This window comes from Hibiscus syriacus, unplaced genomic scaffold (genome assembly GCF_006381635.1).
Source record: "Hibiscus syriacus cultivar Baekdansim isolate YM2019G1 unplaced genomic scaffold, ASM638163v2 tig00003041_pilon, whole genome shotgun sequence".
NCBI lineage: Eukaryota > Viridiplantae > Streptophyta > Magnoliopsida > Malvales > Malvaceae > Hibiscus > Hibiscus syriacus.
Genome location: NW_024061960.1, coordinates 10,322,446 through 10,335,159, shown reverse-complemented (window position 1 = coordinate 10,335,159; position 12,714 = coordinate 10,322,446). Strand labels below are relative to the sequence as shown.

Here is a 12,714-nt window from a genome sequence, read left to right as displayed (position 1 = left end):
TACTGCTCAGACAAATAGTAAGAGTTTTTTTAATATTTTGGCTATTTAAAATTTGAATGAAAATTTACTGGTTTAGTTTAAAAATGACCCTTTAGGGTGGCCAAAGGACAGACTCCCCACCGTTTCCCCCGTGTTTGGCTAGTTCTGTTCATGGTTCACGTTGCAAAGTCGTGCCCACTTGCACTTCATCAACCCTAAAAGGAACAAACGTTCCTCACTCGGATACTTTTTCTCTTTGATGAATTAAAAATGCGAATAAAACTTGGAACATAAATTACACAATTTAAATTTTAAAATAATATTATACAAATTTATTTATTTTTTCATAGGGAGAAATTCGAAATTCTAGAAAATTGATCGAACTTCTTCACCGTGCCGAAAATAGAAACAAAATATTACATCTCGTAGAGTAATTAATAACAAAAAATTACAGAGAGAAAATGTGTGTGGGGGGGGGGGCGGGGGGAGTTCTCAGATGAACAGTCTCAAAAGCTTATTTCCGCCGCCGCCATCATTTGAACTTCTTCCCACCGTCGTCGTTTCGGACTCTTCCGACGATATAGAATTTCTCCTTCTCTTCACCGCTCTATCGTTTCCGATCATCAAGCAGAGATCAAGATCAGTTGTTTTAGGCTTAACAACGTCATCAAAACCTTTCTTTATAACGAAATCCTCCACTCTCGACTGAGAACCGCCGCTGCCAGCTCCAACCGTTTCTGCAACATCTTCAAACTCCGACGACACCAAAACCCCGCCGCTGAATTCAGGCAGAGGCTGCAACGTGCCGCCTCTGAGCACCGTTTGCACCGCCGACAGGCAGGCGTTCCAATTCCCCGTCCACAGCAAACCCACGGCTCCACTCACGGGATTCACCGCCCGCCCCACTGCTTCAAATAAAAGCGATTGGAACAAAGCTGCAAACCCAGGAACAATATCAAAGGAAAACCCAAAAAAAAAGGCAATGATTTTTTCCATTGTTTCAAGGACTTAAAAAAGTATTATAAAAGGAATTACCAGGTCTTTGAGGGGCGGCGACGGAGGAGAGGAAGGACATAAGACCGGCGCGGCCAAAGAACTTAGCCACGAAGACGGTGGCGTGTGCTTGTGCTTGAGGATTGTCTATACATTGCAAGCTTTGTCTAAGCACGCAATCTTCACTGCATCCTTTTCGTAGAACTCTGCAGCCATTGCAACTCATTTTGAGAGACCTCTCAGCATAAGAAGAAGAAGGAATAGAAAAGGGGTTTTCTGGGTTGAAAAGATAGTTGGAAAAGGAAAGATTGAAGCCAAGAAACGAAGGGATCGGTAACCCGGGTAATATATAGAGAAAGAGAGTCGTGTGGAGAAATGTGGCTTATAAAATGATGGGTTTAATATCCCTTTAGTCTCTGTATTATTTGTAATTTTAAAATTTGGTCCTTTACTTTTGTTTTAGTGCATTATTTTAATATACACAAATATGATTCAGAAATCAAACTTCAATTGATAATATCAGGGTGAAGCTAAAATGATTTCAAGATTCTTAATCATCCTAAAATAGTACAATTGTAAATGGATATTTCTAAAAATTATAAGTTAATACACGATAAAAATATATTTTATCCATCCAAAAACGAAAAATTTATGATAAAATCTTTATAAAATTATAATTTAATACAATAATAAAATTAAATTAATCCAATAATTTTATTTTGACTTTTCCCATGAATAAATGTTATCGATTGGACTTTCATTATTAGACTAGACAAGTAGAGAGACTAAATTCTAAAATTACAATAAGTACTTGAGTTAAGCAAGAATTAAACCTAAATCGACGATATTGGATATGACTAGTAACCATGGTTTACTTTTTTTATCATGATAGTTAACCATGGTTAGATTGGAATTTGGGGGAAGTAATGATGATATAGTTTTTTTGGTGGGGGGATTTGGGGGTTCCAAAGAAATGGGTGAGAGAGCCGGCTCCGGTTCTCCGCGGATGGGAAAGATTGGGAAGAGATACGAGACAGCTGGCTAAGCCGTTGGATTCTGTGTCGTTGATGTCTACGACCGTAGGTTCTTTCCTTGTCTTCTTTTCTATCAAGTCAATGTTTTATTTCACATAAATATTACATCATATACATTAATATAATATTTAAATTCTTATATAAAAATAACTGTAATTTAACAACATCAAATATTATTAATGTGAATAATTTTTTTTTGTTGATCGTTGATGATTTTTTTCTTTAGTTTTGAAAAGAAAATTGTAATTGATGTGACAATCACTACAGCAAAACTGTTTTGTAGCGACGTTTATAATCCAAACACCACAAAATAAAATTTTAGAGACGTTTCATTAACAAACGCCACGATAGAATAGTAATTTAATGGCGTTTTTAGCATAAATGCAACAATAGGGTTTGTTTGTAGAGATGTTTTTTCAATAAACGCCGCGATAAAGAGTACTTTAGCGGCGTTTTTAGATAAATGTCATAATAGGGTTCATCAATAGTGGCGTTTGTTATAAAAACGCCACAAAAACATGTGCTATAGTGGTGTTTTTTTAAATGCCGCTAAATACTCATATTTTAGTGGCATTTTTATATAAATGCTGCTAAAGATTGTAATTTAGTGGGGTTTTTATATAAACGCCGCTAAAGACTTGTACTTTAGTGGCGTTTTTTGTACAAACGTCGTTAAAAACAAGTTATTTAGTGGCGTTTTTATACAAACGCCGCTAACGACTGTACTTTAGTGGCGTTTGTGTTTACAAACGCTGTTTAAGACTCGTAATTCAGTGGCGTTTTTATATAAACACCGCTATAGACTCATACTTCAGTCGCGTTTTTATACAAACGTCGCTAAAGACTTGTACTTCAGTGGTGTTTTTATACAAACGCCGCTAAAGACTTGTACTTTAGTGGCGTTTGTAAACACAAACGCCGCAAGTTTACAAACAAGTTTTTTTAATGCTTCATGTGCAATGCATGTGATAAATTCCCTCCTTAGTTGTCTCTATTTTGCTCAGCTTCAAAATTCCTCATTTCCCGCTCTACGAAACCCTAACCTTCCATCGGTTTTTCCTGCATCAGTCAGTCCACTTTTCTCCGTTTTTCATAATTTATAGAGTTTTTTGGCTCCCATTTCGATCTCAGTAATCCTAGTGTTTTGTTCGAAGTCCGGTGAAGCGGGATCAATGGCTTCTTCGGTTCAAAATATGGGTTCTATTTCGTACCTCACGCAACGAGAAAATGCTGAGGTTGATGAGACTCGCCACAATTTTTTCCCGTGTAAGTTTATACCTTTTTTTTAGTGTGCAATTTCAAAAAGAGCTTTTTCTTGTTGTAGGTTTATAAACCAAGTTAAGATAACTGTGTTCTTGCTATTTGCGGTCCGGGAAACAATGGAGGTGATGGTCTGGTTGCTGCTCGTCATTTGTATCACTTTGGGTATAAGCTGTTACTATCAAACTCATTGATATTCTTTCTGGGTTCTTGATTACCGTCCTTGGTTTTTATTTTTTTTCCTCCATGAGTGCGGCATTTAAGGATACATGGGTAATTTTGGGGATTGACTTATTGGTACCCTATAATTTGTTATTATTAGCATTCTTAAGCGGAGTTGCTATAGTTTATTTTAGTTGCGAAATTGGGATTATTGATGTCATGCTCTAGAGCTTATTTGATGAACGTTTACCTGTTAATGTCTTTGATCTTGTATTATTTTAGTTAGACTCATAATTCTTTTTCCCATCAAATTCATGATATTTCAGGTTTTATGATTGATTTTTCTGTAGGATGGTCTCATACAATAAACAAGGATTTATAACCTTATAAGAGAGACTGATAACATGGCTCATAGCGCCGCAACATGTGGTGAGAGGGCAACCATATGTTGATCGGTCCATATTGGGCTATGAACATTGAGCTATTCGACATTATAAACATGGATCCAGGGTATATCATTCTTTCTATTTGTGTCTGTTGACCTTTTTGCTATACTTTTCTAATTTCCGTTCTCTAATGCATTCTATTACCTATTATTGTTATTTTTAAATTGTTGTTTGATTTACTCAGAAACACAAATATTTATACCTATGGTACCAATGAATTCTGCAATGTGGGTACTTTAAGTATTCTCAAACTTGTAAGCCTTGTTTGTCGAATCTCTATTTAAATTGTTTTAGGCAAAATTTGTGACCCCGTCCATCTTTGAATTGTATAATATATCTTTAGATGGGACACTTCTCTGTGATTCAGGTGTTCTTCAATAAGGAAAGAGGTGGAGTTCCGATGGAGTTTGCTTGTTTAACATGATTTACTCCGCAACTGATGTAGATAAGAAGTAGGCTTTCCAAATTTGGTGAAAAGGTAGCTTGGCTCTATAACTAGAGGCAAATTGTCATGACTTGATTTTTCCAAGAGTTTTAAAGGGAAAGATGGTTGAAGGGGAAAAATTGTATATTTCAAGTATGCAAGATTTATTTACCATGAGTGAGGAGTGGAGCATTTTGACAGACACTCAGTTAGAGTGTACACTTGACTCAATAATTCAAGATGCTACAGCCCGACTATTCTGAATTTTCTTGGAAGTATATTGTTTGGTATATATATAACTGGGTAATTTCTTGGGGTTGTACTTATCCCTTTTACTATTAAAGCATTGAAGGATTTGAAGTCTAAATATGGGTGAAAAATGTTTGAAATAGAATAAAGATATAGTCTGATGATATGGAATACAAGGTGTATATTAGTTTCATCTATTTAATTGTCTGAAGTATGAATTTGTGTTCCAAGGTTCCAATAGACCAGAAGCACCATATGTTATGAAAGTTGCATGGTTACGCATTCCCATGATTGGATTTAATTCATTACTTGCTTTGTTATAACTTCATATCCTCTTATTCACACTCCACGATGCATAGTGGGTCATAGCTTATTTGATTGTCATTCTTCATTTTTCTAATGTAGACATGCTAAGGATGCGTTGAAAATCCTCAAGAAGCGGCTGGGAAGTAAAAATCAAAAAATCCTAGCCTCTTATTCACACTCCATTATGTATGATACTAGGTTTCTGGTTGTAAATTTAATGTTATTGAACTCTTATTCGTCATTTTTAATCTTTCAAGAGCACCAAGGCCACTTTTTCGACGAACTGATCCAGAAGTTGGTTAATTTACATAGTTATCAACGAGTGCAACAAAAATCCCCTGTTATTGTGTCTGTAGATATTCCATTCAGATGACATGTTGACGAGGGTGACGTTGGTGGTGAAGGAATTAAACCTGACATGTTGGTATGTTTTTTTTTCTGCCTTTGATTCTTCAAAAACTTATTGTTGTTTAAACTCACACATAGGCACCCCATTATATCAAATATCAAAATAATGCAATTTTCTAATGTGAAAGGTTTCTTTGACTGCTCCAAAACTATTTGCAAAGAAATTTTCCGGGCCTCATCACTTTCTAGGTGGTAGATTTCAAAACTATTTTGCAGGTGATTAATAGACGCACTCATTGTTCTTAAATCTCTCAATAATCTTCCATCTCTATGTTAATTTGTGTTTCTTTCTGGAATTTAGGAGAGGAGAGACCAATCAGTTTACTATGATGCTCACGTCGTAAAGATTGATTGGAAAATGCAAGACATACGAATGAGCAATGAAGACTAAATTCTAGTGAACAATATTTTTTTTAATTGAAAGTGAAAGAACCTAGACTAAATTCTAGAGAACAATGTCAAACTACATTACATTTAATTTTAATGTTTATAAATTTTAATTTATTTTGTTCTTAAGTTTTTTTCTGCATAACTTCTGTCTTAATTAAAATGTATGGTTGTTGTTAATTAGATAAAGCTACCTGATATTAAATTTAGGTGATGTAGAGCATAAATGAAATATGCAAAATCAATTAATCTAAGCTAAAGAAAGGTAATTAGCGGCGTTTGTGGATACAAACGCCGCTATAGATATTGACTTTTTGTGGCGTTTGTTCCAAAACGCCGCTATAGATATTGACTTTTTGAGGCGTTTGATCCAAAAACGCAGCTATAGATCTTTCTTTTCGCGGCGTTTGTATCCAAAAACGCCGCTATAGATATCGACCTTTTACGACGTTGGCTCTAGTATGGCCGGCGCTTCTTGCGACGTTTTTCCTATCGACGCAAGTGCTTTTATCGACGCTTAAAAACGCCGTTATAGGACAAAAACGCCGCTAAAACTCAATTTTGCTGTAGTGAATCTTGATCGGTGTTTCTCTACGAGAGAGAATTGATATGATAAAGAAAAGAATATTATGTATTGAGATTACGAAGGACTTCGTTCCCTTCTCGGTAATAGCTATTAAGTATTTGTGGTAGTTTTAGTTGGTGGAACCAAAATATGATCAATATAATTAGTTGTATGTCAACTGAAATATATGTGATCATCAAATATTATTATTTTTAGGAGTGATCATCAAATATTAGATTTCATTTATTAGGTCACACGAGTCTGTAGGATGTCTTGTTTATCTATTATGGTAGATTCAAAGGTTGGGCGTTTGCTTCGAGGATGTGAACTTTTTTAGAGACTATGATAAACGAATGAATTTATTTGAAAGCTCTGAGTGACGGAATATTTATAGTTTTTGAAGGTTATTCTTCGTAGACATAATAAGAAAACAAAATTAGTTAATCGGTTGATTAAATCGATTTGATTAAGTAAACCGTTGTTCCCAAACACGGTTAAGAAGTTAGATTGCGATAAGGGTGTACTTACAAAGTGGGCTGTACTTACAAAGTGCGGAAACTAGGAAGGGTGTGATGTGAGGACGAAGATGACGATGCTATATCGATCGACACGTTGAAATTTTAGTCACCCTCCCCCCCCCCCACCGTGGTGGCATCTTTATCCCATCCATTCTTTGCTTTGGTCCCATCCATGGAATCGAAGGACAATTGGGGTTTGGGATGTGGCTTCGGACATTCCATTTTAGGGTCAGTTTTTAGTTTCATGAATCTGAATTTATTCACATTTCTGTATTCCTCTCCTTGTAAAACTCCAATTATTTACTTAATTCTACGTCCAAACAAAAATAAATTGAACTCTTTGTAAATGTGTGGTATCTTTTGATTTAAGAGTTTAAGGATTAGTTTATCAATTGTATTGTAATGAACGCAGCTGAGGACAATTTTGACTGGTTTTGTTTTGTGTCTACGAGATAAACGTACATGCAAAGGTACAAGCCGGATAGAAACTTTGGTAATTAACAGCCAGTTTTGGTCAAATTCTTTTATTAGTCCTTCTGATGTTAAGTTAAATTATGCTACATACACCTCTAATATCCGTGAGTTCCAGATTTAGTCTATGTTTAATACTTTGATTATTTTGAACTCCTGTAACTTAGTCATGTTATTCATTTATAGTTTTAGTTGAGGATTAAAATTTCAAAATTCAACAGATACAATAATTAAAATTGATCAAACTCATTGGCGGAGTCAATATAAAACGAGGGGTGTCAAATGATAGCCTAAAATTTCTAAAAGAAAAAAAATTCTTTATATAAATTATATATATATATATATATATATAATATAAATAAAAACAAATGACACTACTTTTAGAAAAGGTTTTGATACTCTTAAAAGGATTAAGCCTATATATATTTTTTTCTAAAAATTATATAACTTTATTTGGATATTACAATTTAAAATTATGAATCAATAATTTAAAATTTCTAGCTCCACCCCTTATTAAATTAGAATACATAAACTAAATATATAATTTATACATAGTATGAGGACTACTGACAGGATTTTACCACTAATGTTTTTGTTTAATTGTATAGGCTCTTACATTGTGACATTCGGCTAAACTTTTTGCCGCATCACAGAGTTTAATCATGTCTTGCTCTCAATTGTAATATATGCGGAAAACAGGGTTAATATATATATATATATAAGAAGTGAAAAGTAAATAAATATTCTATAAGTGAAGTTTTATTGTTGTCGTGAATTACAATTAGTGTGTATTTTGTTATTTTTTATTGTTAATTTTAATTAATTTTTTCTCATGATCTTAAAATTGTATAAAGTTAAAAAAAAAATATACTTTGTAAATAGATCATGTCCGTGTATATATATATATATATAAGATTATTAAAGATCGTATATAAATCTTGATCCATTGTCCAGTGGCTTCCATTAGTTTCGATTATCATATTACTGCAAATGTTTGCACGATGAACATGGCAATGGCACCTTGTATTTCATTACATGCAAGACAGCCAAACGTCAATGAACGTTAGAAAATATTTGGTTTAACATAAAGATTTTTTTTATGGAGACAATGACTTTTCTGCGAATTTAATTACTTGAAATATAATTCCAACGATGAAAATGCTAAAATTTGTTTACTTTCTCGGGAACCTAAGTGCAAACATTACAGCTTACTCGGATCTAAGAAACCGAATGCCTTCTATTTCTGGATGGACTTGACTTTGCTTCTTCAGGTTTGGCAGAACCGAGGCTTTCCGACGAATCCGAACCACTGTGCTCACCCCGGGCTGCTTTGCTTGATCATATCTTTGTAAACATCCTCTTCGACTTCATCGGACCTTTCTTTTTACTAACGGCGGCCTGGTCAACGCCATTTTTCGTACTCGCTCCTATCCCATTGCTCAACCTTAAGGCAGGTAGTTCGGCTCTCAGAGCCCTGAGCTCCTCAGATGCAGACATTGCATCCCACTCATCCTCTGGATCGGTCGCTGCTGATCTTGAGCTCCTTCGAGGACCGCTATTTGGATACTTCAGGGCTTTGGGTAAGTCAGGAGTGCTACTGCCCGATGAAGCTGCAGCGGCACGGGATTGCTCGAAGAAGAGAACTTGAATGACTACACGCAACGGAGCCTTTCGTTTTGCACAGCATGCTTACATGCATCAGCTGATAGTTTCTTGCAGTCCATTAACTTGCATAATCTTTTTCTCTCGCTCTTGCCGATCCACGGGTGCTCCTGCATCGAGGTTTATATATACACCAAAGTAAAGAAGCTAACCGAACTGGTTTACCTTCGTAACAATAACAGTTGCAAGTATAATGTAAATACCGATTTGCTATTCATCGAAAAATATGAGTTTTGGCAAGATTATCACCTTAAGATACATGTCGATGGCTCGATAAAGTCTGTCATGAGAAGGCCGAGATATGTAAGACACCGTTTCAGCAAGATCTACAAACTTTGACAAGGGTAAGTTGGAATCCTTTGCGATTTCAGCAAGGTATGCATCCATCAACTTTGCCACAATCAGCTTGGAGGCATCTGTTAAGATTCCAGGTCTTCGTATTTCCCGAATCTCGTATTCTTCTGATTTGAATTCGGGAGTCTGTTCTTGCATTAGAAACTCTTTCAATATTTTCTGCACCGTATCAACATCGTACATTTCGTCTTCTCCTTCTGCTGCTCTTATCAAAAGATCATTCACGGAAGCTTCCTCCAGTTGTTGTCCTATTCGTCTCCGCAGCTGTTCCCTAGCCATGTTTCCCGAGTCGACTATGATAGCTGCTTTCAACAGATTCAGCAAGAAACTGCAAGATACACTTCCTTTCTTCGCAGGCAACAACCAGATCATTGTATCAACTGTCGATCGATACTCTCCGATGTCCCCAGAGTGGATTACACCTTTACTAACACCTCGCAACCTTTGGTAAGAATAAGCTTTCAAAGCTTCTCCTATCAAATCAAGGGACAGTATTCCTTTGGTTTTTATACTCGTTATAACACGCTTAAATAGATCGATTTCAAGTTCACACAGATCCTCGACCCACCAATCCTTTGGCACCGGTCTACTTTTGACGTCATTACAGTTTGGATCATTCCCATTCTCCTCCAGTAACTTCCTCTGGTTATAAGTGTAGGACCAATCAACCTTAGAAACATCGATGCAAGCATTGGAAGCTATGGCATCGATGCAAAGACTGGCCACTTTCAATTCCTCGGACAATGGTAACAAAGATTTTGTAGTCTGAAGAACAACGATCGAGTCCTTCCAGCTGTGGAAGATGCTGGAGTCGAGAAAGATATCAATCTTGTAAATTAGGTTCCCTTTTTCGATGGTCTCATACATTCCTAAGTACTCAGCTGCGCATCGAGTGGCAACAACGTTGTGAGCATTAAGGTTGACAGCCATGCCATAACAAAATTTGGCACATATCTCAAACGAAACCGGACCACCGGGAATGTCAGAAATCTGAACCTCGTTGCAATTTTCTTCAATACCACTTACAACCAAATTTTGTAAGCGGACACTTTTCGAAAGAAGAGGAAACTGCATATATGTTCATCCATTAGCCTCAGAAAACTGAAATGAACTTTTAAGATAAAAAAACGGGCAGAGCAACGTAAAGATTGCTCGACTTAACCGAACTAAGGAATAATGCAATGAATGCTTGACCATATACAAAGAATTTACATTCAACCGGAAGAAAAGGCATACCTTGTGCAGATAAAACTTAACATCCCCAACGGTGACTGCAATATCGGTCGCTAGCTCACTCGCCACATACCTGAACAAAGGTAAGTAGGCGTAAAAGCATCCACTTTTTTCAAAACTCACTCAGTGCAATATAAAGACCATATTAAAAAGGTGCCACAGAGGTTGTGGTTCAATTTGCAGACCATATACCTTCTCTTTTTAACCTATTAACATTCGAAAACAGGAACTCTTTGAATTGCTCACAACATGAGTATTGTACTGCAAAGGTACTATTGTTAGATTTTAACAAAACCAGCAACCTATACCAGAGTCTTGTCTATGGTATATCAACCTGTTTAATAAAAGTGAATTAAATTCGCATTAAGCAGAGGAATTAATACTCGTGATGTCCGCATTGCCGTGATGTATAAGCGATAAAGTGTCAAACACCGAATTTATTTGACTAATAAATAATGTATAGGCTATGTCCAAAGAGTCAAAGCAACAAAACTGAATGAGAGAAGCAAGAGATTGTCATCGAATGCTCTTAAAGAAAATACATCAAACAACACATAGGAGACATAGTTCTTTTGGTTTATTCGACAAGGCTCCAAGAGATCTCACCTCACGTTATTCCCATCTCTTCGAAACATGTCCGGCTTCGATCCGAGCTTCATAAACTTCATGTTGTCAAACCAAAAGATCTCCTTCCTTCCCACTGAAACCTGAAAAATATGATACCAGACAATCAACAACTCAAATAATATGCAATGAAAAACACATAACCCCAAACCGAGAAAAACTTGCCAGAAACAGTAAGGGAATATTACCCCAAATGTGGGGACCGAGTTTCTGAGTTCAACCAGGCTTTATGTGATTCAAGATGAGATTTTTTTTAACAATTTAACAAATAGATAATTGGCAAGTTGAGATTTTTAAGTAATAATTTGAGAAAAATAGAGCCATGCGAAGCACTTGTTTCCTTTGTTGATGGCAAACCCCACCGAGTCCGGTGGCACCGAGTCAGCTTAGGGGGGGCATAGATGACGGACTCGTTACACTAAATAATTCCCCACAAGCACCAATCTGAGATACACTAATCAATATAAAGTTGCAATTTTTATTTTCAAGTTGAAATCTGGGAATCCTGCAACGGGAAAACAGCATCTTGGTAACAGTTGAAGACATCACCAAAACGGTAGACAACAAGCATCAACCTTTATTATTTTTGAAAAAAAAAAGCCTGGGAATAAATGCAAAAAGGGGATCAATAACAATACCACCCACAAAGTTAAAATCTGAGGAATCAACCAGAATATATTCATAGATATCCATTTTTAAAAAATATGAGATTTTTATATGTTTTAGGCTTTTAGAACCCCAAAAAAAAGAGAGTACAAGACAATCCCCGAGCCACTCTCCGTGTAAACCCCAACAAATTCCAAGACAAACCCTTTCAGCAAGGAAACAAGCAAAGCCTGTGAAAAGTAAATCCCCTTGAGAGCATATAGAAGACTCAAATGGAAAAAACAGAGCTTACCCAGAAGTTTAAACCACAAATGCAGTAAGTAGAGGGAATTTACACAAAACCCATAGTGACCAGAAACTAAAAGGAACCAACTTTAAAGTACCCCTTAGTTAATCAAAGTGCCATGTTATATTTTTTCTGTAAGTTTTTTTTGGGGGGGGGGGGGGGGGACTGAGCTGTTGCAAAAATGTACTGACAATACTATGACTTTCCCAATCAATAGACACAAATAAAACTTTAGGTTTGTTGTTGCTTGGTGTGTCTCTTTAGGTTTGGGGGTTGCCATTAACACGCTCAACGTCTAGCTCAGTTATGCACGCCAACGCTGTCACTTAGCTTCCCAGTTTGTTGTTGCCACCCTCTTTTTTATATTAGGCTAAAATATACTGGTAGTCCAAACTTTTAGGTTATTTGTATTTTCGTTACCTAACATTTGAAATTTGCAATAAAGTCACTAAACTTTTAATTTGTTGTTATTACAATTATTGTCGTAAAAAAACTGATATAACATGTTAAAGTATATTTTTAAATACAGTCACTGTTTTAAATTTTCGATCTCCTTTGTCATAGAATAATTCCTTTTTTCCCTCTTAATTCTTTGTTTAGGTTCAATTGAGGTCAAATAAAAGTCTTGAAATATCGTCTTTCTATTGATTCTATCGTCACTAAGTAATTTCTCCGATTAAAAAATCAATAAATATTTCATTAACTCTGTCTCTTTCTTTTGTCGAATCACTATGCGTTGTTTCCTCT

General features: G+C 35.9%; 1 protein-coding gene and 1 pseudogene across 1 annotated transcript; both read right to left on the bottom strand.

Moving 5' to 3' along the window:
• Window positions 1-446: 446 nt before the first annotated feature.
• Window positions 447-1,260, bottom strand: LOC120173155 (LOB domain-containing protein 38-like). The gene is made up of 2 exons (XM_039180414.1): window positions 1,015-1,260; window positions 447-914 (listed from the first exon to the last, which is right to left on the bottom strand). Exons 1-2 carry the CDS (start codon window positions 1,196-1,198, stop codon window positions 472-474), a joined length of 627 nt encoding a protein of 208 aa, XP_039036345.1. The 5' UTR covers window positions 1,199-1,260; the 3' UTR covers window positions 447-471.
• Window positions 1,261-8,325: 7,065 nt separating this feature from the next.
• LOC120173103 lies at window positions 8,326-11,362 on the bottom strand (annotated as a pseudogene).
• Between the last annotated feature and the right edge of the window lie 1,352 nt (window positions 11,363-12,714).